Source organism: Dendrobates tinctorius, unplaced genomic scaffold, assembly GCF_039654945.1.
Source record: "Dendrobates tinctorius isolate UK_male_01 unplaced genomic scaffold, ASM3965494v1 ptg000293l, whole genome shotgun sequence".
NCBI classification, from domain to species: domain Eukaryota; kingdom Metazoa; phylum Chordata; class Amphibia; order Anura; family Dendrobatidae; genus Dendrobates; species Dendrobates tinctorius.
The window spans coordinates 23,972,573-23,999,449 of NW_027361960.1; the positions used below are offsets into that span (position 1 = coordinate 23,972,573).

Genomic DNA, 26,877 nt, shown 5'->3' on the forward strand with positions numbered 1-26,877 from the left:
TTATGGGTTCTATTCAGGATTTGCATTTGTTTACGGTCACTTTTCTTTTTGACATGTGGTTTTTGCTGACGTTTTTTGTGACAAATTCATCACAATGGTACATGCATGAATTTTGTTCAAAGCTCAGAGCTGTCTTTTTTTCCTCGTTTCTTAAAATGGTTTTGCGCTTTCTTAGCAGAAGTCACATGTTTTGCAAAATGTTGCCAAAAAGTAAGCCAAAATAACTAGTAGAGTTGTGCCAAATTTGTCTAAAACATCTGGAGGAGTCAAATTGACGTAAAAATTAGAAAACCAACTAAGGCTAGTTTCACACTAGCGTTCGGCAGAGCTGCAGAGGGCTGTGTAGTTCCTCCATGAAGCTCTGCCCACTGACGCACCTCCTCCGGTCAGCTCCGCCTACGTCTGCTTGCCTGTATACCCAATGTTAAAGATAGGTACGCAGGCCGCATGCCTACGTAGGCGGAACTGAATGGAAGAGGTGCGTCAGTGGGAGGAGCTTAACGGACGAGCTACGCAGCCCTCTGCAGCTCTGCCAAACGCTAGTGTGAAAGTAGCCTAACTCGCAAAAGAAAACTTGAAAAAAGTTTGATAAATTTGTGCCAATTGAAAAAGTAATTAATTGCAGAAATACTAGTAGAAATACATTGAATTGGAGATGCCTATATGTTATGAATTAAATGAATTTCTTATTCAAGCAATGTAAGACTCACCTTGTCTGACCTAATAAAGACTCCACATTTCGATACATCTGTTTATAGCTATGCTAGGTATCATTAATGTTATTAGTTATTGTATTGCTTTTATTTTTTCTTCAGTTTTGTTGATCAATCAAGGTCAGCTCAATTCAGATGACTTAGTAGATGGCAAATTCAACAGTTTAGTTTTATTTTAATATTTTTGTGTGATTACTTCTCTAATTTCTCTTCTCAGCATTACAATATTTCCAGTATTAACAAACACTGACATTGTTACTATCAGACAGACAGGAACACTTGTTATAGATACAGACAAAGCAAATGGAAAATCATTGCACTTCATAATGAAATAAAACAATTGTTAACAGCACTTTGTGATGCAGAGGGAATCCATTCTCTACAGTTACCGATCAGCCCCAGGAATGTTCTCAGTGTACTGATGGAAGTGGGATCCATTGCTTGGCTTATGGACTTTTTCCTTTCTGGTGTTATGTGTTTCACTTGAGGTGAAATGCAATGACTTAAGAAAACAACTTTTTCCTTTGCTATTGGCAGTTACCTCTTGAAACCTTACATCCTTTTTGGTACAAAAATATTAACAAGGAAGCTGTTTCCATTAGACATACCTGTTTTCTCTCTGCTCAAGGGATATTGTCTAGTACGCACCAGTACAGTTCCTGGTTTCAATTTGATGGATACTGGTTTTATCCTAAACCAACGTCTGTCTTATCCTTTACCCAAACTGCAGGTGGTATCTACTCAGACATTTGCTGAATGTCCTCATCTTGGTCAGTTTGCAGTTTGTCTTGTCATATAGCTAAATTAGCGACATCATGATGGAGAGGGTTGTTTCAGACAGCGGGCCTGTAACAGTAATGCCTTTCTTCCAAACTTAATTAATAACTGCATTCATAGCACTCAGGATATCAGCACCTATCAAGCTTACAGAACATTTACCTGAGACTAGCAATTGGGCACACACATCTGTGGTACGTGCTATTCACACATTCATGGATTCTGTTTCATGCAATGGATGGACTGTTCCACCTGCTCCTTAACAGTGAACTGTTTTTCCTGTAATGAATCATTGGGGCATATCCTTTTTCTTATATAATGGTACAGCTCACCCCCTTATCAATCAGGCATTTTATTTGTTTCCCATGAGGATGTTTTAACCCCTTAACGACCACTGATACGCCTTTTAATGGCGGTAGTTAAAGGTATAGCGCCCCTCAGGGTCAGATTTTCTCGGGGTCTTGACTGCCGAGGGAAGCCGAAGAAAGAGAAATAGTGTCCCCGATCCCTCTCGATATCTCCCGGTGGTCCTCGGTCCCTCCTGCATCCTCCGGTAGGCGCCACCATCTTGGTCCAGGAAGAAAATGGCGGGCGCATGCGCAGTGTGCCCGCCAAATCTGCCGGCCGGCGGATTACATTCATTCATTCAATGTACATTTTGATCATTGTGATAAACCCTATCACAGTGATCAAAATAAAAAATAGTAAATAACCCCCCCTTTATCACCCTTAGTTAGGGAAATATAACGAAATATAAAAAATATATTTATTTTCATTTTTCTATTAGGGTTAGAATTAGGGTTAGGGTTGGAATTAGGGTTAGGGTTAGAATTAGGTTAGGGTTAGAATTAGGGTTAGGGTTAGAATTAGGGTTATAATTAGGGTTTGTGTTGGAATTAGGGTTAGGAATAGGGTTAAGGATTAGGGATAGGGTTGGGGTCAGAGGTGTGTTGGGGTTAGGGTTGGAGCTAGAATTGAGGGGTTTCCACTATTTAGGCACATCAGGGGGTCTCCAAACGCAACATGGCACCACCATTGATTCCAGCCAATTTTGCATTCAAAAAGTCAGATGGTGCTCCCTCTCGAGCCCAGACGTGTGCCCAAACAGTGGTTTACCCCAACATGGGGCATCAGCGTACTCAGAACAAATTGCACACCAACTTTGGGGGTCTAATTTCTCCTGTTACCCTTGGGAAAATAAAAAATTAGGGGCTAAAAAAAATCACTTTTGTGGAAAAAAAAAGATTTTTTATTTTCACAGATGTGCATTATAAACTTCTGTGAGGCACTTGGGGGTTCAAAGTGCTCACCCACACATCTAGATAAGCTCACTGGGGGGTCTAGTTTCCAAAATGGGGTCACTTGTGGAGGGTTTCTACTGTTTAGGCACATCAGGGGCGTCCAATCTCAATTGCAGCCTATTCTGCACAGAAAAAGTCAAGCGTCGCTCCTTACCTTGCGAGCTCTGCCGTGCGCTCAAAAAGTGGCTTACCCCCACATATCGGCGTATTCAGAAGAAATTGCACAAATTTTGTGGTTCATTTTCTCTTTTTACACTTGTGAAAATAAAAAAAATTGGTTCTGAAGTAAAATGTTTGTAAAAAAAGTTAAGGCACGGAGCTTCACGGCGGAAGTCCGCATCCCTCCGCAGCTCCTCCATATGCTAGTGTGCAACTAGCCTAACTGGAGAGTTTTATCTTACTCACTACTTTTAATGAGAAAGCTATTTATACACTGAGCACACATCATTTAGTCTCCACACATCACCAGCGCTGCTTAATACTCCACAACTCAGATTTAGCAATATATCAGGACCGCAATATAATCAGAACAGTTCAGCACAGCATTATCAGTACTACTTATCAATTAACAACTGACAAGGCACAAACTGAACTAATATAATAAGCTAACAAAAGCAGAATAAAAGTAATAAGGACGGAAAGAAACAGAAGAAACATAGAACAAGTATAGCAGAGCAGAATCAAGTCAATTTAATTACAATATTTACAGTATTAACAAACACTGACATTGTTGCAAACAGACAGACAGGAACACTTGTTATAGATACAGACAGTGTCGGACTGGGGTACCTAGGGTCCACCAGTGGAACAGACTCCAGGGGCCCACGCTAAATTTCAGTACCCAGGCTAGGTACACCTATGTGTTGTAGTATTTGTTAGGAGGCTCAGTAGTACGTTTCATCATATTCACTAGAACAGGTACAACAAGCTGCACATTTTTTTCTGCTAAAAAGATGGACACAAACCAGACAGGCCTAAATGCATCTGCACTAATACAGGGTGCAGCGGACCCAAGTAAAATGGCCATTTTACTTGGGTCCGCTGCACCCTGTATTAGTGCAGATGCATTTAGGCCTGTCTGCTTTGTATCTGAATTTTTTTGAGGATTTTTTCCTCTTTTTGAGGTTTTCACTTTAAAAAGATGGACACTCTAACAGAAACAACAAAGATCTGATTACTGAATTTGATTGGTTCTGTGACAGAACTTCTGTCCATCGCCATTTTTGTCCATTTTTGACAGATCCATTTCTTTAAGGCTATGATCACACTATCAGTATTTTACATCAATATTTAGCAGCCAAAACCAGGCGTGGATGAAAAATACCGAAGTGGTGATGTGATTCTATAAGGCTAAGTTTACTCTGGGCGTTTTTTGCTACCTTTTTTCTGCAGCAAAGCGAGAGTGCTTAGCAGGAAAGAAGCTGTGGCAAAAACGCAGGTTTTGCTGCATTTTTGGTGTGTCTTTTCATGCGTTTTTTTCCATTCAATTCAATGCGAGAAAAACGCTAAAAAAAAGCTGAAAGAAGAGACATGCTCTACATCCAAAAAAAACATGCAAAGTACAAAATACTGATAAAAAATAAACCAATGTGTGTGCATGAGATTTCTGAAATCTCACAGGCTTTGCTGGTACTGTAAAAAGAAACTGAAAATTTGCATAAAAAATGCAATAGAAACACAGCAAAAACGCCCAGTGTGAACTTAGCCTTTTACTTTCCCTCTGACTGTTCAACTCCTGATTTTAGCTTACAAATACTAAGGTAAAATACTGACCAAATACTGATTGCGTGATCAAAGCCTTAGTTTGAACCTTTAGCAACCACCGATACTCATTAAGCTAAGTGTACTTATTTCCTCATCGCTGTTTTAAAACAGCAATCAGGAATAAGGCTGTAGCGCCCCCCAGAGTCGGAAAATCTATGGGGTCTCAGCTACTGGGGTGGAGGACAGGAGAGAGGATAGAGACGTAAACAGGAAGCTCCAGTACTCACTTCAGGCAGCACTGTATTCCTCTGGAACCCCCGTCCCCTTACTGACAGTGCAGACGACAGAGCTGAGAGCTTGGTTTGGAGCAGTGCAGTATCCGGCAGACACCTCTTCACTTCTATTAGCAACTTCTTCGCTGCTAGCTTTAGCAGTCATTGCATAGCTCTCCTGGCGGCATGCTGCAGCAGCCTGACCCGTTCCCTCCTGGTGCATGTGGCTTACTGCTATCAGGCTCCAGGAGCAGTGTAATGAGAGCAGATCAGGGAAATGGCTGTGCTGAGCCTCCCTTCTTCCATCTTAGCCAGAGACTCCGGGGAAGGAGAGAGAGGGAAGAGATTCAGTCCGCACACTGCTCTCTTATGCTGCAGGCTGAGCCAATGATCCCCACTCTACATTACACCTGACAATGCAGGAGCTCAGCTTTTCTTTCCTGATGGGTGGCGAGAGATGGAACTTAAATCAGGCATGCATTGATGCTGACAAGAGAGAGACTGTCGGAGTCAGGGGCCCAGTGTGGGATCCACCGATTCCCTGGTGGGCCAATCCAAGCCTGGATACAGACAAAATAAATGGAAAATCATCGCACTTCACAATGAAACAAAAAAAACAATTGCTAACAGCACATACACTAAACAGCAAACCAGAGTTAACAAATTACAGATACTTTCTTTCACCTGAGGGTTTTCCCATTAGAAATCCCCAAAGACTGACCGTAGAAAGCCTCCTTTCCTGGAGAGAAAACTGTGTGAGTAATAAATCTACTTACTTACCCGGGTTCTGGTTTCCTGTTCAGGAGAGAGGCGGTCAATTGTTCAGTCTGAGATGAAAGTCGAAGGGGAATATTATATCCCGCTGAAGGCCTCCAAGTTGTTAGAGGAGGGATTTCTGTTTCTCTTCAGGTATTTTCTATCTTATGGGTACCCATGCAATGAAGCATAATCAGAGATACAGACTGCTCGCTGTCTTTCCAAATAGTCTCTAAAGTTTATTGACATGGTGATCTTTTATAGTACAAGATCAAATGGAAATGAGGCATTACTAGTGTTGAGCGATACCATCCAATATCGTGAAGTATCGGATCGGATTGGATTGGACCGATACCCAAAAAGTATCGAGTATCGCCGATTCCGATACCGGAAACCCCATTCAAGTCAATGGGACAGAAATATCGGAATTAAAAAAAACCCTTTCTTTAATTGTACATCCAGTTCGGGAGGGGGGAAGAGTGTGGGTGGTGCGTGGGCGGACACTGTGTGTGTCTGTGTGTGCGGGCGGGGTCTGTACGGGCCTTTCGGGGGTCTGCGGGCTGCCGGGGGTCTGTGCGGGCCTGCCGGGGGTCAGTGCAGGATGCCGGGGGTCTGTACGGGCCTGCCGGGGGTCTGTACGGGCTGCCGGGGGTCTGTGCGGGCCTGCCGGGGGTCTGTGCGGGCTGCCGGGGGTCTGTGCGGGCCTACCGGGGGTTGTGTGTGTGTGCAGGCATCGTCCGATAGGACTACAAGTCCCATCGGGCTATGCCTGCTACAATGACAGTGATTGACACATTAGCCAATGATGTGACAGTAGTAGTCCCATCATCCGGCTAATGTGTTGAATGTAAAAAAAAAACAACATACATACTACAAACATACTACATATATACTACAGTCATACAACATACATACAACATACATACTTCATATATACTACATTCATACAACATACATACATACTACATACTACATACATACTTCATATATACTACATTCATACAACATACATACATACATACATACTTCATATATACTACATTCATACAACATACATACAACATACATACTACATATATACACTACATTCATACAACATACATACATAGTACATACTACATACATACTACAGACATACATAAAACATGCTACAGACATACAACATACATACTACATACAATACATTCATACATTCATGCAATACATATAACATAGAGTACATACTCACCATCACTTGTCACTTTGATCCCCGAAGCCAGTGTCATCTTTAAAAAATATTAAAATAACAAACAACTGATATACTCCCTGATCCGCAGAAATCCACGAGTGTCCCACGATGATCTCCCGTGGAGAACAGCAGCATCAGCTGATGCCACCGCTCTCTAGGGGCCCCAGGAATACAATTACGGGAGGTAGGTATCCTTCCGCACTGAATTTCTCCGCCACTGTAACAAAATAGTCCCTAGCCTCACTTTTGGCATTTCTGTGTGAGAAAGTTCCCACGCAGCTTTTGCCATAAAGTGAGACCAGTGAACTATAGTAACCTCTCAGTGATGCACTGCAGGAGATCGTCGTGGGACACTCGTGGATTTCTGCGGATCAGGGAGTATATTGCTTGTTTGTTATTATAATATTTTTTACAGTTAGATGACACTGGCTTCGGGGATCAAAGTGACAAGTGATGGTGAGTATGTACTCTATGTTATACAGTGGGGAAAAAAAGTATTTAGTCAGTCAGCAATAGTGCAAGTTCCACCACTTAAAAAGATGAGAGGCGTCTGTAATTTACATCATAGGTAGACCTCAACTATGGGAGACAAACTGAGAAAAAAAAATCCAGAAAATCACATTGTCTGTTTTTTTTTTCATTTTATTTGCATATTATGGTGGAAAATAAGTATTTGGTCAGAAACAAGCAATCAAGATTTCTGGCTCTCACAGACCTGTAACTTCTTCTTTAAGAGTCTCCTCTTTCCTCCACTCATTACCTGTAGTAATGGCACCTGTTTAAACTTGTTATCAGTATAAAAAGACACCTGTGCACACCCTCAAACAGTCTGACTCCAAACTCCACTATGGTGAATACCAAAGAGCTGTCAAAGGACACCAGAAACAAAATTGTAGCCCTGCACCAGGCTGGGAAAACTGAATCTGCAATAGCCAACCAGCTTGGAGTGAAGAAATCAACTGTGGGAGCAATAATTAGAAAATGGAAGACATACAAGACCACTGATAATCTCCCTCGATCTGGTGCTCCACGCAAAATCCCACCCCGTGGGGTCAGAATGATCACAAGAACGGTGAGCAAAAATCCCAGAACCACGCGGGGGGACCTAGTGAATGAACTGCAGAGAGCTGGGACCAATGTAACAAGGCCTACCATAAGTAACACACTACGCCACCATGGACTCAGATCCTGCAGTACCAGACGTGTCCCACTGCTTAAGCCTGTACATGTCCGGGCCCGTCTGAAGTTTGCTAGAGAGCATTTGGATGATCCAGAGGAGTTTTGGGAGAATGTCCTATGGTCTGATGAAACCAAACTGGAACTGTTTGGTAGAAACACAACTTGTCATGTTTGGAGGAAAAAGAATACTGAGTTGCATCCATCAAACACCATACCTACTGTAAAGCATGGTGGTGGAAACATCATGCTTTGGGGCTGTTTCTCTGCAAAGGGGCCAGGACGACTGATCCGGGTACATGAAAGAATGAATGGGGCCATGTATCGTGAGATTTTGAGTGCAAACCTCCTTCCATCAGCAAGGGCATTGAAGATGAAACGTGGCTGGGTCTTTCAACATGACAATGATCCAAAGCACACCGCCAGGGCAACGAAGGAGTGGCTTCGTAAGAAGCATTTCAAGGTCCTGGAGTGGCCTAGCCAGTCTCCAGATCTCAACCCTATAGAAAACCTTTGGAGGGAGTTGAAAGTCCGTGTTGCCAAGCGAAAAGCCAAAAACGTCACTGCTCTAGAGGAGATCTGCATGGAGGAATGGGCCAACATACCAACAACAGTGTGTGGCAACCTTGTGAAGACTTACAGAAAACGTTTGACCTCTGTCATTGCCAACAAAGGATATATCACAAAGTATTGAGATGAAATTTTGTTTCTGACCAAATACTTATTTTCCACCATAATATGCAAATAAAATGAAAAAAAAACAGACAATGTGATTTTCTGGATTTTTTTTTCTCAGTTTGTCTCCCATAGTTGAGGTCTACCTATGATGTAAATTACAGACGCCTCTCATCTTTTTAAGTGGTGGAACTTGCACTATTGCTGACTGACTAAATACTTTTTTGCCCCACTGTATGTACTGTATGTCTATATGGATGTATTGTATGAATGTATTGTATGTAGTATGTATGTATGTATGTTGTATGAATGTAGTATATATGTAGTATGTATGTATGTTGTATGAATGTAGTATATATGTTGTATGAATGTAGTATATACACTCACTGGCCACTTTATTAGGTACACCATGCTAGTAACGGGTTGGACCCCCTTTTGCCTTCAGAACTGCCTCAATTCTTCGTGGCAGAGATTCAACAAGGTGCTGGAAACATTCCTCAGAGATTTTGGACCATATTGACATGATGGCATCACACAGTTGGCGCAGATTTGTCGGCTGCACATCCCTGATGCGAATCTCCCGTTCCACCACATCCCAAAGATGCTCTATTGGATTGAGATCTGGTGACTGAGGAGGCCATTTGAGTACAGTGAACTCATTGTCATGTTCAAGAAACCAATCTGAGATGATTCGAGCTTTATGACATGGCGCATTATCCTGCTGAAAGTAGCCATCAGATGTTGGGTACATTGTGGTCATAAAGGGATGGACATGGTCAGCAACAATACTCAGGTAGGCTGTGGCGTTGCAACGATGCTCAATTGGTACCAAGGGGCCCAAAGAGTGCCAAGAAAAAATTCCCCACACCATGACACCACCACCACCAGCCTGAACCGTTGATACAAGGCAGGATGGATCCATGCTTTCATGTTGTTTACGCCAAATTCTGACCCTACCATCCGAATGTCGCAGCAGAAATCGAGACTCATCAGACCAGGCAACGTTTTTCCAATCTTCTACTGTCCAATTTCGATGAGCTTGTGCAAATTGTAGCCTCAGTTTCCTGTTCTTAGCTGAGAGGAGTGGTACCCAGTGTGGTCTTCTGCTGCTGTAGCCCATCTGCCTCAAAGTTCGACGCACTGTGCGTTCAGAGATGCTCTTCTGCCTACCTTGGTTGTAACGGGTGGCAATTTGAGTCACTGTTGCCTTTCTATCAGCTCGAACCAGTATGCCCATTCTCCTCTGACCTCTGGCATCAACAAGGCATTTCCGGCCACAGAACTGCCGCTCACTGGATTTTTTTTCTTTTTCGGACCATTCTCTGTAAACCCTAGAGATGGTTGTGCGTGAAAATCCCAGTAGATCAGCAGTTTCTGAAATACTCAGACCAGCCCTTCTGGCACCAACAATCATGCCACGTTCAAAGGCACTCAAATCACCTTTCTTCCCCATACTGATGCTCGGTTTGAACTGCAGGAGATTGTCTTGACCATGTCTACATGCCTAAATGCACTGAGTTGCCGCCATGTGATTGGCTGATTAGAAATTAAGTCTTAACACACAGTTGGACAGGTGTACCTAATAAAGTGGCCAGTGAGTGTATGTAGTATGTATGTAGTATGTACTGTATGTATGTTGTATGAATGTAGCATATATGTAGTATGTATGTTGTATGTATGTATGTACAGTTGTGGCCAAAAGTATTGACACCCCTGCAATTTTGTCAGATAATACTCAGTTTCTTCCTGAAAATGATTGCAAACATAAATTCTTTGGTATTATTATCTTCATTTAATTTGTCTTAAATGAAAAAACACAAAAGAGAATGAAGCAAAAAGCAAAACATTGATCATTTCACACAAAACTCCAAAAATGGGCCAGACAAAAGTACTGGCACCCTCAGCCTAATACTTGATTGCACAACCTTTAGCCAAAATAACTGCGACCAACCGCTTCCGGTAACCACCAATGAGTTTCTTACAATGCTCTGCTGGAATTTTAGACCATTCTTCTTTGGCAAACTGCTCCAGGTCCCTGATATTTGAAGGGTGCCTTCTCCAAACTGCCATTTTTAGATCTCGCCACAGGTGTTCTATGGGATTCAGGTCTGGACTCATTGCTGGCCACCTTAGAAGTCTCCAGTGCTTTCTCTCAAACCATTTTCTAGTGCTTTTTGAAGAGTGTTTTGGGTCATTGTCCTGCTGGAAGACCCATGACCTCTGAGGGAGACCCAGCTTTCTCACACTGGGCCCTACATTATGCTGCAAAATTTGTTGGTAGTCTTCAGACTTCATAAAGCCATGCACACGGTCAAGCAGTCCAGTGCCAGAGGCAGCAAAGCAACCCCAAAATATCAGGGAACCTCTGCCATGTTTGACTGTAGGGACCGTGTTTTTTTCTTTGAATGTCTCTTTTTTTCTCCTGTAAACTCTGTGTTGATGCCTTTGCCCAAAAAGCTCTACTTTTGTCTCATCTGACCAGAGAACATTCTTCCAAAACGTTTTAGGCTTTTTCAGGTAAGTTTTGGCAAACTCCAGCCTGGCTTTTTTATGTCTCGGTGTAAGAAGTGGGGTCTTCCTGGGTCTCCTACCATACAGTCCCTTTTCATTCAGAAGCCGACGGATAGTACGGGTTGACACTGTTGTACCCTCGGACTGCAGGGCAGCTTGAACTTGTTTGGATGTTAGTCGAGGTTCTTTATCCAACATCCGCACAATCTTGCCTTGAAATCTCTTGTCAATTTTTCTTTTCCGTCCACATCTAGGGAGGTTAGCCACAGTGCCATGGGCTTTAAACTTCTTGATGACACTGCGCACGGTAGACACAGGAATATTCAGGTCTTTGGAGATGGACTTGTAGCCTTGAGATTGCTCATGCTTCCTCACAATTTGGTTTCTCAAGTCCTCAGACAGTTCTTTGGTCTTCTTTCTTTTCTCCATGCTCAATGTGGTACACACAAGGACACAGGACAGAGGTTGAGTCAACTTTAATCCATGTCAACTGGCTGCAAGTGTGATTTAGTTATTGCCAACACCTGTTAGGTGCCACAGGTAAGTTACAGGTGCTGTTAATTACACAAATTAGAGAAGCATCACATGATTTTTCGAACAGTGCAAATACTTTTGTCCACCCTCTTTTTATGTTTGGTGTGGAATTATATCCAATTTGGCTTTAGGACAATTCTTTTTGTGTTTTTCATTTAAGACAAATTAAATGAAGATAATAATACCAAAGAATTTGTGTTTACAATCATTTTCAGGAAGAAACTAAGTATTATCTGACAAAATTGAAGGGGTGTCAATACTTTTGTCCACAACTGTATGTTGTATGAATGTAGTATATATGTAGTATGTATGTATGTATGTATATATATGGTAATGCCCGGTATCAAAAGACGAGACAAGGCGATGACCATGGTCCAATAAAACGCCTTGTACAAGGATTACCACTCCATATGCTTATATTAGAAGGGAGAAAAAGGAGTAACGGATCCAAGATATATGCAAAAAGTATAAATTTTATTAGTACTCACATAAAGTGCAGACAAATATACAAGTTGACTAAAATAAGGGGGAAAAACCCCAATGATACAACAATCAGGACAGACAAGGACAGGGAAAATAAAATGATACCAGTGCTCCAAGTCTATATGGCACAACGTTCAGTCAGCCCCCGGACATTGCACATAGATTATATCTGTTATGTGCAATGTCCGGGGGCTGACTGAACGTTGTGCCATATAGACTTGGAGCACTGGTATCATTTTATTTTCCCTGTCCTTGTCTGTCCTGATTGTTGTATCATTGGGGTTTTTCCCCCTTATTTTAGTCAACTTGTATATTTGTCTGCACTTTATGTGAGTACTAATAAAATTTATACTTTTTGCATATATCTTGGATCCGTTACTCCGTTTTCTCCCTTCTAATATATGTATGTATGTATGTTGTATGAATGTAGTATATATGTAGTATGTATATATGTATGCTGTATGAATGTTGTATATATGTAGTATGTATGTATGTATGTTGTATATATGTAGTATGTACGTATGTATGTATGTTGTATGAATGTAGTATATATGTAGTATGTATGTAGTATGTATGTATGTATGTTGTATGAATGTTGTATATATGTAGTATGTATTGTGAGAATCATGTGGAAATAGTGGATGAGGGCAGGTATATCTCGCCCAGATACCTTTCCTATGTGGCCTAGTCTGGTCAGTATCTCACCTGGTGACTAATGAATAATGGGAGGCGGATATAAAAGGATGCCAGGTGGTTGTGTGAGTGTCTCAGCCTGGGAACACAGAGAGCCTGTCTGTGTGAGAGACACACGTGAGTGAAAGCAGTGCCCACTGCAACTGTGGTTTGGCTGGACAGGAGAAGCCCGCCAGTTGGTAGTTAGGTTGTACCTTGTTTAGTTAGTGCCGGACAGGCAAGGATTTGTTTTATGTTTTTTTTCTTTATGCATTGCTTTCACCTTTAATAAACCTGACCCAGTGTCAGTTATACCCGGACCCCGGCTGTGCGCCTGAGTTTCATGCTGAACGCACGTGACCTTTGACCCCAGCAAAGGCGATCCCGGAGTGTTTTATCACAGTATTTAGTATGTATGTAGTATGTATTTGTTTTTTTTTTCATTCAACACATTAGCCGGATGATGGAACTACTACTGTCCCATCATTGGCTAATGTGTCAATCACTGTCATTGTAGCAGGCATTGCCCGATGGGACTTGTAGTCCCATCGGGCGATGCCTGCACACACACACAACCCCCAGCAGGCCCGCACAGACCCCCGGCAGGCCCGCACAGTCCCCCGGCAGGCCCGCACAGTCCCCCGGCAGCCGGCACAGTCCCCCGGCAGGCCCGCACAGACCCCCGGCAGCCCACACAGACCCCCGGCAGCCCACACTGACCCCCGGCAGGCCCGTACAGACCCATGGCAGGCCTGTACAGACCGCCGGCAGGCCTGCACAGACCCCCGGCAGGTCCGTACAGACCCCCGGCAGGCCCGCATAGACCCCCGGCAGGCCCGCACAGACCGCGCAACATGATGCGCACAGACCGCGCATCATGATGACATCATTTCAGCAACCAATCACAGCCACAACACTGGCTCATTGCATTATGGGAACTTCCGATTCCGGTATCCGATATTGTAAAAATATCGGTACTCGGTATCGGAATTCCGATACAGCGAATATCGGCCGATACACCATATTTGAAGTATCGGAATGCTCAACACTAGGCATTACACAATAATCTGGCAGAATTATGAGTTACACAATGGGTTGTCAAACACATCCTGGGACACAAGATAGATTACATGACAGAATACGAGGGTGTTTCCCTAGTGTCAATGTGTTATAGTTCAACAGTTCAAGTTCTCAAGAAAATCTGGCCAAACGGACAACATTTTTGGGTGTTTACAGACCATTTCACTTAAATTTGGAAACAATAACATGTCCTTCACAATTTCTGGGAACTGTAGGACCTGACCACTAGTTATAAAAATGCTAAAAATGTTAGCACGTAGACAGATGATAACTGGATCATAAGTTATTCCAGCATCAAACTATTTTCTTGTATTTTATTCAGAACAGAAATTAACCACTTATTAACAATGGTACATGGTAGGTAGGTGACACTGTGGTAAAATTTGCATATGCGTTAGATTCAAGTAAACAATTGTAGTTTATTGTTCTAACGTTCTAAGAATTCTCTTTAGTGAATAATATTTTTCTACTTTTCACATTCCAGCTTCTAATACCCCACAACCACCACCAGGGTTGCAATGTTTATCTGGCAATGGAGAGTTGTACGCTGGAAAGATTGCTGTAACAGTAACTGGAAAAATATGTCAATCTTGGAGTTCTCAGGAACCTCATACTCATGGGAGAACTCCAGATAACTATCCCTGCAAGTAAGGAATATTTATTTTACTACATTGATAAATAAAGTGGTTGTAAAATTTTATGGTAAAAGATTGCCAAGGTAGACATCATGAGACCATATAGCCCAGTGATTAGCTGCACCATTCATGGTATCACTGCTGCAGGTACACTAAGAAAAACTGGTGGGTCATATGCTATAGACGTGACATCACAGCTTCAGCCACATCAACAAAGATCGGTGGGAGCAACACAGAGGCAGCACTGGAGATGCATTGCACAATTAATGATGGTTTTCGCTATATTACTTTGATAGCAAACACCTCAAAGAGGACTGTACTTTTAACAAACTTCGCATAGATCAATAGTACAGACAAATATAAGAAACTTTGTAGAACATCTTAGAGAAATCACCTTCCTTCCCATTCTTTTCCCTTCCACTCTGCCTCCTGAACTTATTATCCACTTTGAAAAAAACATCTTGTTCAGACAAGAGAGACTACAGGCTCATGGTGGTGTCACATTAGGGTATGTGCACACGTAGTTTTTAGTCTCTGCGGATTTTGTAGAGAAAACCGCAGGAAATCCGCAGGACAAAGTGCTGCGGTTTTTCTGCGGTTTATCTGCGGATTATCTGCGTTTTTTCTGTGGTTTTGCCCTGCGGTTTTACACCTCATAATGGATGAGGTGTAAAACCGCAGCGTTTCTGCACCAAACAATTGACATGCTGCGGATTGTAAACCGCAGCAAAACCGCGCGGAAAAGAACGCAGCATGTGCACAGCTTTTTTTTATTTCCATAGGAAATAAAGGTACTGTACAACGCAGCAAAATCTGCTGCGTTTCTGCAGAGCCAAAAACGCTGCGGAAACGCAGCAGAATCCGCAGCGTGTGCACATACCCTAACACAGGCCAGTATACTGTATGAAGAGGAGAGCAGGAGTGAGGACCTCAGTGAAGGTACAGAAAAAAGGAGACACACACAGAGATCGTACTAGTCTTTTACCTCACCCCAGAGCTGGATTCACATACACTCAGCTCAGGTCAGAGGTATAATTTCTTTACTGTGGCTTCTGTCAGTGTGCTACCTGAGGAAAGAAGAGCAGAAATCCTTCTCAATTTGCTGTGCATGTGTAGGTAACAGCAGGTAAGCAGGATGCAGTGACGAGACGCGAGACTGGATTGAACTTTGGCTAGAAAACTTTTATAAATTTAAGCCACTAGGGCTATGCTAAGCAACCAAAACACAATAACAGCTATTTCCTTGCAGGGACTCTGCACAAACAAACACTTTCAGAGAGAACACGACTAACCCGACAAAGGCCAGTTGCTATAGGGCCGCGATATGGCCGACTACGGGTCCTTATTTCCTATAGTGTTACTTATCAGTCCAGACGTCCCTCGGCATTTCTCAAGAGGCTGCTTTGGTGTCGCAGCCGCTGGGCCCAGCTGCTGAAGATCTGTCATAGTCTTCGGGCGCCCCGGCGCCCAGGAGGAGTTGGGGCACAACAGGCCCTGAGGAATTCCTTTGATGAGGTAACCCCCTGTAGAAACAGCGGGGTTCTGCTCGTATGCGAGTTCAATGAGACACCAGTCTCCAAGCAGGGTTGTGTTGCAGTTACCAGGAGTGGCGGTTGGCAAGCCATGTGCACAGCCTGGGCCTAGGCAAAGAGTTTCTCTGTAGGCGAGGAGTAGGCCCCAACTGCCGACTGTAGCGGGGTGACTTCAACTCAGGGCGATGATGAACAGGCCGCAGCCGCAGGCTGAAGCAGGGCGGTAGCGGGCAGGCCACAGCCACGGGCTGGAGTGAAGCGGCAGCGGCTGCAAGGGGTGGCGGACAGGCCGCAACAGGCTGGATCACAGCGGTAACAGCTGCGGACGACCGTGGGCAGGTAGTGACCCCGGATTGGAGTGAAGCGGCAGTCTCTTGTTGGTAAGTTCGGCGCTTACTCTCCGCAGGCCACTGTAAGTCTCCCCTCTGTCGCTGGTCTCCTCTTTGGTCACCGTCTGTCACTCTGGCTCTCTCAAACTCCCACAGTCTCTTGCTTCATGTCTGCCGTTCCACCAACTGACTCCCCTGCGCGCTCCCTGTCCCTTTTATACGCGCCCCTCCCCTTGCTGTCCTGTCACTCCCAGCAGTCCACTCTCCTCCTCCGTTCCCCGCGTACAGTTCCCTTAGGAGCCTAGATGGTGGTCCCCTTGGTTCCGGCCCGGACCCTTCTCCCTACATGTGGTAGAGATCATAGCCGCTAGTCTCATTCCACCAGCTCAGAGTAAATTGCAGTTAAGAGATAAAGCCTGAAGAGGGAAAATTTCCAAATTTATATTTTTAAAATACAGTAATTAGTAAACCAGGTATCATTTATTTTACATTTCACAAATACTTGTTACTATGTCGTGGTATATCAAATAAAATCCAAATAAAACACATTTGTTTGTTGGTGTAACGTGAAAAAACGTGGAAAAGTTCACAGGGTATGCATAGTTTATCAAGGCACTGTATAGTGGTCAAATGAGGCTTTTTTAATGTCTGAACAAATGCCACTACCTTTTATAACTCTTGAACTGCATTCCACAAAGTTGTCTATTGTCTCCCGAGTCCTGAATCCCCCTGTATAAACTCCTAAATATCTTTTGAATTGCTCCTGCACTGTATTTAAATCAGATGGCCTGGTCCAATGGGCATCATTACTGCGGCATCTGGAATGAAAGGAATAAGGTGGAAATTACCTGCACTGCTGAATAAAATTCCAATCCAGACAAGATAAGCGAAAGATGGTGGTTTATTCTATGCATTTCGAAGTATTTAATTACTTCTTCATCAGGAATTTACCACTTGTACATACTGCGGCATCTGTGTTTCCTCTCTTCTTCTAATCACCATCCTCCGGCTTTGATTGATGTGTATCATTCACATAGCCCAACAAAATCACACATTTGTACAGTAGCATCACCAGCTTGCGCTGCTTACTAGTTCTGTTACATAGGAGCTGGAATGACGTGTCTCTGCACATATACAGTTATGTTTTATGCCCTGCCCAGTAGTGCAGAGCAAAGTGCGCCTGCACGAGCCGGCCATGCTACTGCACAGGTGTGTGATTTCTTGGGCTAATGGATGGCGCAGAACACAAAAGTGATGGCTTTTGTTCATACACTAAAAAACTGACAGGTTCCCTTTAAATGCATTCACTAATGAAAAATTGCTTGTCGTCTGGAAAAATATGCATATTTAAAAATCTTCTAAATTATCATAAATTAATCTGATTTGTAGGAATCTTGAAAAGAATTATTGTAGAAACCCAGATGGAGAGTCAATGCCCTGGTGTTATACCACTGACAAGTTAACACGATGGGAATATTGTGACATACCCAGCTGTGGTGATGACAAACCTATTGGTAAATACATTTATTTCTTTATATGAAATTGCAGATTTTCTCCTCTGAAGCAAATATATGTTTAAGGCATAGTGATAATGTTATTCCCAAAAGTTAATATTTACCTTGTTTCCGAAATACCAATTTTAGAACAGTTTTTATGAATGAGGACAGATATATTTTTGTGTTGTCAAAAAAGGTGTATAACTAAGTTTTGAAAACTTGTAAATCTTTAAATTGCAACATCAAGAAGAAAAAGTAGAGGAACTGTGGAAATCATAGGAGCATACATGGCAATTATATAAAATTATGACAAATGGGAACAAAATGTTCAAAATATCTTGATTTATTCAGTACTAGCCGAAGAGCCTGGTGCTGCCCGGGCATAGTAACTAACTGTGGTTAGTTATAGCAAATTATAATTATCCTTCATCCCATAGTCCCGTGCCCATATACCCATCATACATATCCACGATCCCATAGGCCCATGCCCATATACCCATCATACATATCCTCCATCCCATAGTCGAGTGCCCATATACCCATCACACATCCTCCATCCCATAGTCCCATGCCCATATACCCATCACACATCCTCCATCCCATAGGCCCGTGCCCATATACCCATCATACATATCCTCCATCCCATAGTCGAGTGCCCATATACCCATCACACATCCTCCATCCCATAGTCCCATGCCCATATACCCATCACACATCCTCCATCCCATAGTCCCATGCCCATATACCTATCATACATATTCGCCATCCCATAGTCGAGTGCCCATATACCCATCACACATCCTTCATCTCATAGTCCCATGCCAATATACCCATCATACATATCCTCCATCCCATAGTCCCGTGCCCATATACCCATCATACATATCCGCCATCCCATAGTCCCGTGCCCATATACCCGTCATACATCCCATAGTCCAGTGCCCATATACCATCACACATCCTCCATCCCATAGTCAACCATTATGACATCATAGTGAGCGGCGGGGCTTGCAACCTATGATATCAGCGTCGCCATGCCAACCATTATGACATCATAATGAGGGGCGGGGCTTGATACACACACACTTTTTCCCCATTATGTAGATAGGGGCAAAATTGTTTGGTGAATTGGAACGCGCAGGGTTAAAATTTCGCCTCACAACATAGCCTCGGACACTCTCGGGGTCCAGACGTGTGACTGTGCCAAATTTTGTGGCTGTAGCTGCGACGGTGCGGATGCCAATCCCGGACATACACACATACATACATACACACATACATACACACACTTGAGCTTTATATGTTAGATTGAGTATGGGCTCCAAGTAAAGAAATCGCCGCACTTACACATCTTGGCATGTTATCATTAAGGTTATTAATGGTTGTCTAAGAAATGTCCTGACATGCTGAATGTACTAGGGCATGCAAATCATCAACATTTGCTGTTGGCTGCTCTTTTTATAATTGTTGAGCAATGTTGTCCCAGATGTCCCAGATGTGCTCCATGGAGACAAGTCTGGGGGTCATGGTGGCACTTTTAAGACTGGGGATATATATTTAAACCTCCAGGCCGTCACTGCCAGAGTACCTCAATAAAACAATACGGTATTCTGCCACCAGTTCCTCGTTCGACATAAGCCCGTCCGACAACAGGCTTTTATCGGGTAGCGTACAATTGACCAACCGAGCGTGCGAATGTGGGGATTCGTGAATCGAGATAAAAGAGCAGCCCAAGATTAATTTTAGATTTAATCATCGAAAAGGCGCACTAGAAATATACTGGTATATATTTACAAGAACAATATACAGGTATACAGTCAAGAGTGTAGTACAAGGATAGGGTATAGATAGGTTGCAATTACCGTGTTATGTAGCATGTGACCACAGGGTGGTGCTGATGGATCACAGGTTCAAATCTTAGTTACAGGCTTTCCTGGCTGCGTCAGCTAAAGTTATCCTGCGGCCATTAGAAAACTGAGCTCAAAATGAGCAGCTGACTCTTATCTCCTAGGCGATCCCCTCCCACACTTTGCGCCCACCCATGGGCTTGTGCAGCTTCTCTCCTCCAATATTTGAAAGTATGAATGTCTGTTCATATCTTTCCATCTGAAGCTCTGAAAGTTGGTGGAGCCGCCAATGGGTTCCGCTGGATTTTACTGCACATAGAGACTAAATATGCCTACTGTATGTACTTCCTGTTTAGCTATGCTTTATAACTCCATAATGTACTGTTCTGGAGGTGGCTAAATAATATGGGCACATGGGGAAAGGAATGCCGATTCCAATAATGTGCTCGGCTAGTGTTGTGAGTTCATTTTCCCCTTCGTCACTGAGGTCTGGTGAACTCCCTATTCTGGTAAAGGAAGGTAATGAGCCTGATTATCAGGCACCTGAGCCTAATGATGATGACTGGCTGAGTGGAGTCACGGACTGGATATAAGGCTGCCAACGCCCTTCTGCCCTGCGGGTGATTTCTCTGTGGACTTCTAGGAGACCAGTCTGATTCCTGCTCCTCTAAAGCTAAGTTTTCTGCTTTGCCTTTTAGCATTTGTGTTTTGTTTTTGTTTTCCTTGCTTTTCTGGATTCTGCCATTCCCTGCTGGGGTGAGCTGAATCTCCTTTTGCCTGTTGCTCTGTCTTCAGAATATTCCTGAGTACTGACATAGTTTTTTTGAAGCCTAGCGTCTTCAGGGCCTTTTTCACTGTCAGTCTGTTGGCTCTTATTTTCATAGGGTTTTTCACGGATTGCAGACAGCAGCCTTCCTGTCCTTTCCTATCTAGTTAGCTTGGGCCCCGTCTTTGCTCAGTCTATCTTTCTGTCTGTGTTGTGTTCTTTCTTCTTGCTTCACCGTCATTATATGTGGGGGGCTGCCTTTTGCTTTGGGGTCTGCCCTGGGGCAGTTTAGATTTCCCTTTCTGTCTTTAGGCTATTTAGTCCTCCGGCTGTGATCGAGGGGTCTAGGGCATCGTAGGAACCCCCCACGGCTACTGCTAGTTGTGTTGATAGGTTCAGGGGTCTGCAATCCGATAGCTGCCAACCTCTCTGGTTTTCTGGACTTAGCTAGCATTTCTGTTTTTGCCTCCTACGGTGACTCAATCATAACAGGCTAGGCTCAGAGATATTGCATTTTATTATTATAGGTCATTTTCCAGATTCAATACCTCAGAGCCTGCTGTGACTTGTATGACGGTGTCTCCATGTGCTTCAGTTAGTTTACCTGTAGCTGCAGGAGCTCACACCTTGGTGCTAATTGGTGGAGACTAGAGTTGAGTGATACCATCCGATACTTCAAAGTATCGTATCGGATGGTATCGGCCGATCTTTAAAAAAAGTATCGGTATCGCCGATTCCGATACCGGAAGTCCCATTCAAGTCTATGGGACTTCCGGTATCGGAATAAGAAAAACCCTTTCCTGCCCTTGTACAGCCTCTCTGGGGTCTGTACGGGCCTTTCGGGGGGCTGTGCCGGCCTGCCAGGGGGTCTGTGCAGGCTCCGGTGGTCTGTGCCGGCCTGCCGGTGGTCTGTGCAGGCTCCGGGGGGCTGTGCCGGCCTGCCGGGGGGCTGTGCCGGCCTGCCGGGGGGCTGTGCAGGCTCCGGGGGGCTGTGCCGGCCTGCCGGGGGACTGTGCAGGCTCCGGGGGGCTGTGCCGGCCTGCCGGGGGGCTGTGCCGGCCTGCCGGGGGGCTGTGCAGGCTCCGGGGGTCTGTGCAGGCATCGTCCGATGGGACTACAAGTCCCATCGGGCGATGCCTGCTACCATGACAGTGATTGACACATTAGCCAATGATGGGACAGTAGTAGTCCCATCATCCGGCTAATGTGTTAAATGTAAAAAAAAAAAAAAAAAATTACATGCTACATACATACAACATGCATACTACATACATGCTACATTCATACTACATACTACATACATGCTACATTCATACTACATGCAACATACATACTACATATATACTACATGCATGCTACATACATACTGCATACTACATGCTACATACATACTACATATATACTACATGCATGCTACATACATACTGCATACTACATGCTACATACATACTACATATATACTACATGCATGCTACATACATACTACATGCTACATACATACCACATACATACTACATATATACTACATGCATGCTACATACATACTACATATATACTACATGCATGCTACATACATACTACATGCTACATACATACTACATACATACTACATATATACTACATACATGCTACATACATACTACATACATACCACATACATGCTACATATATACTACATGCATGCTACATACATACTACATATATACTACATGCATGCTACATACATACTGCATGCTACATACATACTGCATGCTACATGCATGCTACATACATACTACATACATACTACATGCTACATACATACCACATATATACTACATACATACAATACATTCATACAATACATACATAGACATACAGTACATATAACATAGAGTAACATACTTACCAATACTTGTCACATTGTTCCCCGAAGCCATTGTCGTCTACGGAATAAATATTAACATAACAAACCACAAAAATACTCACCCACGATCCGAAGCAGTCCACGAGTGTGTCCCACGACGATCTTGGGTAGAGAACTGCAGCATCAGATGATGCTGCCGTTCTCTACGGGCTGCAGGAATCCAATGACGGAAGGTAGGTATCCTTCCGCACTGTATTCCTCCGCCACTTAAAAAAAAAAAAGTCCCTAGTCTCACTTTATGCCATTGCTGTGTGGGAATTTCCCACACAGCAATGGCATAAAGTGAGACTAGGGACTTTTTTTTTTTTAAGTGGCGGAGGAATACAGTGCGGAAGGATACCTACCTTCCGTCATTGGATTCCTGCAGCCCGTAGAGAACGGCAGCATCAGCTGATGCTGCAGTTCTCTACCCAAGATCGTCGTGGGACACACTCGTGGACTGCTTCGGATCGTGGGTGAGTATTTTTGTGGTTTGTTATGTTAATATTTATTCCGGAAAGACAATGGCTTCGGGGAACAATGTGACAAGTATTGGTAAGTATGTTACTCTATGTTATATGTACTGTATGTCTATGTATGTATTGTATGAATGTATTGTATGTATGTAGTATATATGTGGTATGTATGTAGCATGTAGTATGTATGTAGTATGTATGTAGCATGCATGTAGCATGTAGTATGTATGTAGCATGCATGTAGTATATATGTAGTATGTATGTAGCATGCATGTAGTATATATGTAGCATGTATGTAGTATGTATGTGGTATGTATGTAGCATGTAGTATGTATGTAGCATGCATGTAGTATGTATGTAGTATATATGTGGTATGTATGTAGTATGTATGTAGTATATATGTAGTATGCATGTAGTATATATGTAGTATGTATGTAGCATGTAGTATGTATGTAGCATGTATGTAGCATGCATGTAGTATGTATGTAGTATGTATGTAGCATGTATGTAGTATGTATGTGGTATGTATGTAGCATGTAGTATATATGTAGCATGCATGTAGTATGTATGTGGTATGTATGTAGCATGTAGTATATATGTAGCATGCATGTAGTATGTATGTAGTATGTATGTAGCATGCAGTATGTATGTAGTATGTATGTAGTATATATGTAGTATGTATGTAGCATGCATGTAGTATGTATGTAGCATGTATGTAGTATGTATGTAGTATATATGTAGTATGTATGTAGCATGTAGTATGTATGTAGTATTTTTTTTTTTTTTTTTTTTTAACATTTAACACATTAGCCGGATGATGGGACTACTACTGTCCCATCATTGGCTAATGTGTCAATCACTGTCATGGTAGCAGGCATCGCCCGATGGGCACAGACCACCGGCAGGCCGGTACAGACCCCGGGCAGTCCACACAGCCCCCCGGCAGGCCGGCACAGCCCCCCGGCAGGCCGGCACAGCCCCCCGGCAGGCCGGCAGAGACCCCCGGAAGGCCCGAAATGACGGCGCATCATGATGCGCACACACCGCGCATCATGATGACGTCAGGCCGTCAATCAACTGAACTTCCGATTCCGATGCCGAATTCCGATATTGAAAAAATATCGGAAGTCGGTATCGGAATTCCGATACAGCAAGTATCGGCCGATACCCGATACTTGCGGTATCGGAATGCTCAACACTAGTGGAGACCAAGTTTTAAAGAACTTGTTCCTTGGTTTTTAATTAAAGATAAATATTGCATTTCTTTTTATGGCCTGGGGGAATGCCAAGGTGGGGGCACATTCCAGGAGGGACATTTCCGTCGTCCCTCACCTTTATAATGAAATAAAACATTTTGAATGTGAGACAAATTGCAGTACTTTTCAGTCGCCACTAAAAAAATATATGGAGCTGTGGATTTCTACATACATCCAGCGCTGAGAACAGCAGATACCAACTGATTGGTAGAGGAGCCGAGTGAGGGGACCCACCAGTCTCATACTGATGATGGTGGATAGGTCAATACGTTAATGCCAAAGTTCTTGCATACTTCCTAAAATATGGTAGTCACTTCATTGTGCTGCTATTCATGTGTATTGTATGGCAGGTTATCATAGTCTAACAATGGCATGAACACTTAAATAAAGTATATGTATGTATGAAAGTCCTTTATATCATTATATTTTACAGAAAAACCTGCACCCACTACATCAGCCGCAGTTTCAGATTGTTACTCCGGAAATGGAGAAAATTATAGAGGTACAAACTACATGACAATTTCAGGTAAAAGATGCCAGGAATGGAGCTCTATGGTGCCTCATACACATGCAAAAACCCCCGATAAATATCCAAATGGGTGAGTAAAGTTTTCATTGAACTATGACATTTCCCATCACCATGTTGCGACATTCTGTTTTTACACTTTCATTTCTTCCTCCCCTTCTTCCAAAACCAATAACTTTTTTATTTTTCTGTCAATATAGTGGTATGAGGGCTTGTTTTTTGGGGTACAAGTTGTACTTTTGAATGACACCATTGATTTTACCATGTAGTGTACTTGAAAATGAAAAAAAATTCCAAGTGAGGTGAAATTGTAAAAGAGTGCAATTCCACATTTTTTTTTTTGACCTGCCATTATGATTCCCTAGATTAGTATGAGTTTGCAGATGCCAAACATGTATAGGTTCTTTTTATTTAAGTGGTGAAAAAAAATTCCAAAATTTGTAAGAAAAATAATTTTGCTCTGTTGCCATTTTCCGAGACCCATAGTGTTTTAATTTTTGGGTATCTGTGGCTGAGTGATGGCTTATTTTTTGCAGCTTGAGCTGAAATTTTTTATGATACTACTTTCGGGTAGAAAGGATATTTTGATTGCCTCTTATTGCATTTTATTGCAATGTTGTGATGGGCAAAAAAAGTACCATAAATTTGGCATTTTGATTTTTTTCTCATTACGCCGCCTACCGTTGGATTAATTGATTTTATGTTTTGATAAATCAGACAATTCTGAACTCAGCGATACCAAATAAGTGTATTTTTTCTTAAATGTTTTATTTATTTTTTATTTCTTTATATTTTTAAAAACTTTTTTTCACAATTATTACTGACTTCAATAGTCCCCTTAGGAGTCTTGAAGCTGCAAGTGTTCGATCACCTGTGCTACACATGGCAGGTCTTCAGCATAGCTATATATAGAAGAAATCACGATCTCCTATCAACGCCAGTATTCACATGAGATTCACAATGACAGGCACGGTGGTCATCAGCAGACTCCCTGCTCTCATGACAACCCATTGGTGCCCCACGATCACTTGACAGGTGCGCCGATGGGTGGGATTTATGATGAAATTCCGGTTGGTGACAGTTAAATCTCTCGCGATCAGTGATTAATAGCAGGATTTAACAAGTTAACAGCTGAGGGTGGAGCACCACTGTACCCGTAGATGCATATGGGAAAAGATGCTGGCTCATTGTCGGAGTCAGCATCAAATGCAGGGACACAACCTTTGATGTACTAGTACAACAAAGGTCGTGAAAGGGTTAAAGTGAACCTGTAGTGACCTGAAACATTATTTACCTGGAGAAATAGGGTTATTAAGTATGTAATTAGTGTTAATTACTGGAACCACAGTTTCTACACTGAGAAAATGATAGACTTATAGCCTTAGGGCTCATACTCACTTGCGAGAGACTCGCACGATTCTCGTGCGAGCCTCACGCATGTAAACCTTGCACTGCTGCCGGCACTCGGACCAGAGCGTGTGGCTGCATAGAAATACATGTAGCCGCATGCTCCGGTCCCAGAGCCAGCGGCAGTGCCAGGTTTTCATGCGTGAGGCTCGCACGAGAATGTGCGAGTCTTTCGCAAGTGAGTATGAGCCCTTACCTCCTATCTTAGGCTATGTTCACACGCTGCGGTTTTTGCTGCGGATCTGCTGTGGTTTTGGCCACTGCGGATCTACAGCAGTTCTGCAGACAGTGTACAGTAACATGTAAATCTATGAAATCTATGGGATTTACAATCTGCTGTGCACATGCTGTGGATTTTTAACTGTGGAAAAGCTGCGGTTTTGAATCCGCAGAAAGAAATGACATGTCACTTCTTTTCTGCGAATTCTGCTGCGGTTTTCCATCTCCTCCATTGTAGAGATGATAAACCACAGGGGAAAACTGCAGGCCAATCCGCAGGTAAAACCGCAGGTCATTTTACCTGCGGTTTTACCTGCGGTTCCACAGATACAAATCCGCAGACCAATCTGCAGCGTTTGCACATAGCCTTAGAGAAACAAAGAAATTGGGGCACCACCGAAAGGATTTAAGGGGATCCAACCTAGACCTGAATAGTACATATGTTTGACAAAAAGGAGAGAAAGAAATAGACCATGAACAGGGGATCACCCTGGATAGGACATAGCATAAGTAATACAAATTTTATTTAACACAGCAAACAGCAAAAAGATTCTAAAAACATTAAAAATGGTCACAAATGTGACACATACACAAACAATCCAATGTACCCCAGCCCAAGAT

At 43.0% G+C, this 26,877-nt stretch overlaps 1 protein-coding gene across 1 annotated transcript in view; it reads left to right on the forward strand.

Moving 5' to 3' along the window:
• PLG (plasminogen) overlaps positions 1-26,877 on the forward strand; it is a 275,833-nt gene that overhangs the window by 177,657 nt on the left and 71,299 nt on the right. The window contains exons 8-10 of the mRNA XM_073560188.1: positions 14,367-14,529; positions 17,768-17,892; positions 24,538-24,703. Coding sequence (XP_073416289.1) covers positions 14,367-14,529; positions 17,768-17,892; positions 24,538-24,703 — 454 coding nt within the window. The remainder of the gene's footprint in view (positions 1-14,366; positions 14,530-17,767; positions 17,893-24,537; positions 24,704-26,877) is intronic.